The following is a 1,380-nucleotide window of genomic DNA, read 5'->3' on the forward strand; positions in this document are numbered from 1 at the left end:
ATGTAATATTTTTGAAACTCATGAACCAAATAGAAATTAAAGAAAAAAAACCTAGAGATTAAAAAGATACTCTTCCCTTTTTATGTATCATAGGTTCAGTCGCATTAAGCTCATAGCTGTCTCACTACTCTTTGGAGAAGCTTTCCCCAACCAAGACTAACCTTGAGAGACGATAAGGATAACATTTGGGTTCTAAAAGGTAAGCCTATGACACTAATTCCGTGCTCTTACCTTCAATTTTTTGGTTTTGTATTCAATTTTTATGGTTGTTCAAAAAAAAATAAGTTTCGAAAACTAAAAAAATAACTTTATTTTTAAAATTTGGCTAACAATCCAAATGTTGGTTTAGGAGCTTGAACTAAGACCTTATCATGGAAGTCTTGTGGTGGCCTTCATTTTAAACAAGCCATCACAAAATATTCTTCAAGAATGGTTCTACAATTTGGATCACAGCAGAGTAACAGAGACATTCAAGACCCAACAGCTTTTCTGAACCACAAGAGTTTAATTTCCCTCTCTAGAATTTGAAGAGTAAGAAAAGAACTTACAGTGAGCTTTCTAACAGTGACGAAATCGATATGAAAATTCTTCCTCATCTCCAAATCCGTCAACAGCCTTTTCAAATCCGACTTCGTAACCCGACTGAGAACTCCAGCATCGTCCACCACATGCGATTCCTTCGGCGGCCCATCATTGAGCACATCAAATTCAGACGCTAGGGCATTGTGGCCGGCCAACAATGGGGAAAAGTTAAGCGCCAAAGAAATCGCTACCGCCGCCAGCCCATGTTGGAGATGAGAGAACCAAGTCGAAGGAACTGGGAGAGATGATCGGAGAGACTTCGGAGAAGGGGTTTTGAGAGAGAGTGAAATGGGCTTGGAGAGAGAAACAATATTTGATCTGGGTTGGAAGGAATAGGGGGAAAGATTCTTGGAAGAAGAAGGTTTAGGGTTGAGGAGAGGAGAGAGAGAGTGGGGAGAGAGAATGGTTTCCATAGGAAGATGAAGAGATTCAGATATGGTGAGACATGGAATACAGAGGGGAAATGGGAGTGAAGGTCTGTTACTTCCATGAGAAATTGTGTGGTTTGGGTTTTATTGGTTACTTTGGGATTTTCTTTGGTAGGGACAAAATACTCTTGAGGATGGATAGTGTTCATGTGAGAGCCATGGAAAAATTGACTACATTTTGGTCCTCAAGAACATTTTACATGATGGATAATTGTCTTAATTTTTTTCCCCTCTCTCTTATATATCTACTTTTTTTAAAAAAATTTATTTGAACCCTTGTAATTTCAAAATTTATAACATTACCTTTTTTTTTTTGGTTAGAGTAGATTATAATGATAGAATTTATTAATAAATGTCCAAACTTCAATTA

General features: G+C 37.4%; 1 protein-coding gene across 1 annotated transcript in view; it reads right to left on the reverse strand.

Moving 5' to 3' along the window:
- LOC120069961 (UPF0603 protein At1g54780, chloroplastic) overlaps window positions 1–995 on the reverse strand; it is an 11,055-nt gene extending 10,060 nt beyond the window's left edge. Inside the window, exon 1 of the mRNA XM_039021806.1 lies at window positions 549–995. Within this exon, the coding sequence (XP_038877734.1) occupies window positions 549–995 (447 nt within the window). The remainder of the gene's footprint in view (window positions 1–548) is intronic.
- Between the last annotated feature and the right edge of the window lie 385 nt (window positions 996–1,380).

Source organism: Benincasa hispida, unplaced genomic scaffold (assembly GCF_009727055.1).
Source record: "Benincasa hispida cultivar B227 unplaced genomic scaffold, ASM972705v1 Contig711, whole genome shotgun sequence".
NCBI classification, from domain to species: domain Eukaryota; kingdom Viridiplantae; phylum Streptophyta; class Magnoliopsida; order Cucurbitales; family Cucurbitaceae; genus Benincasa; species Benincasa hispida.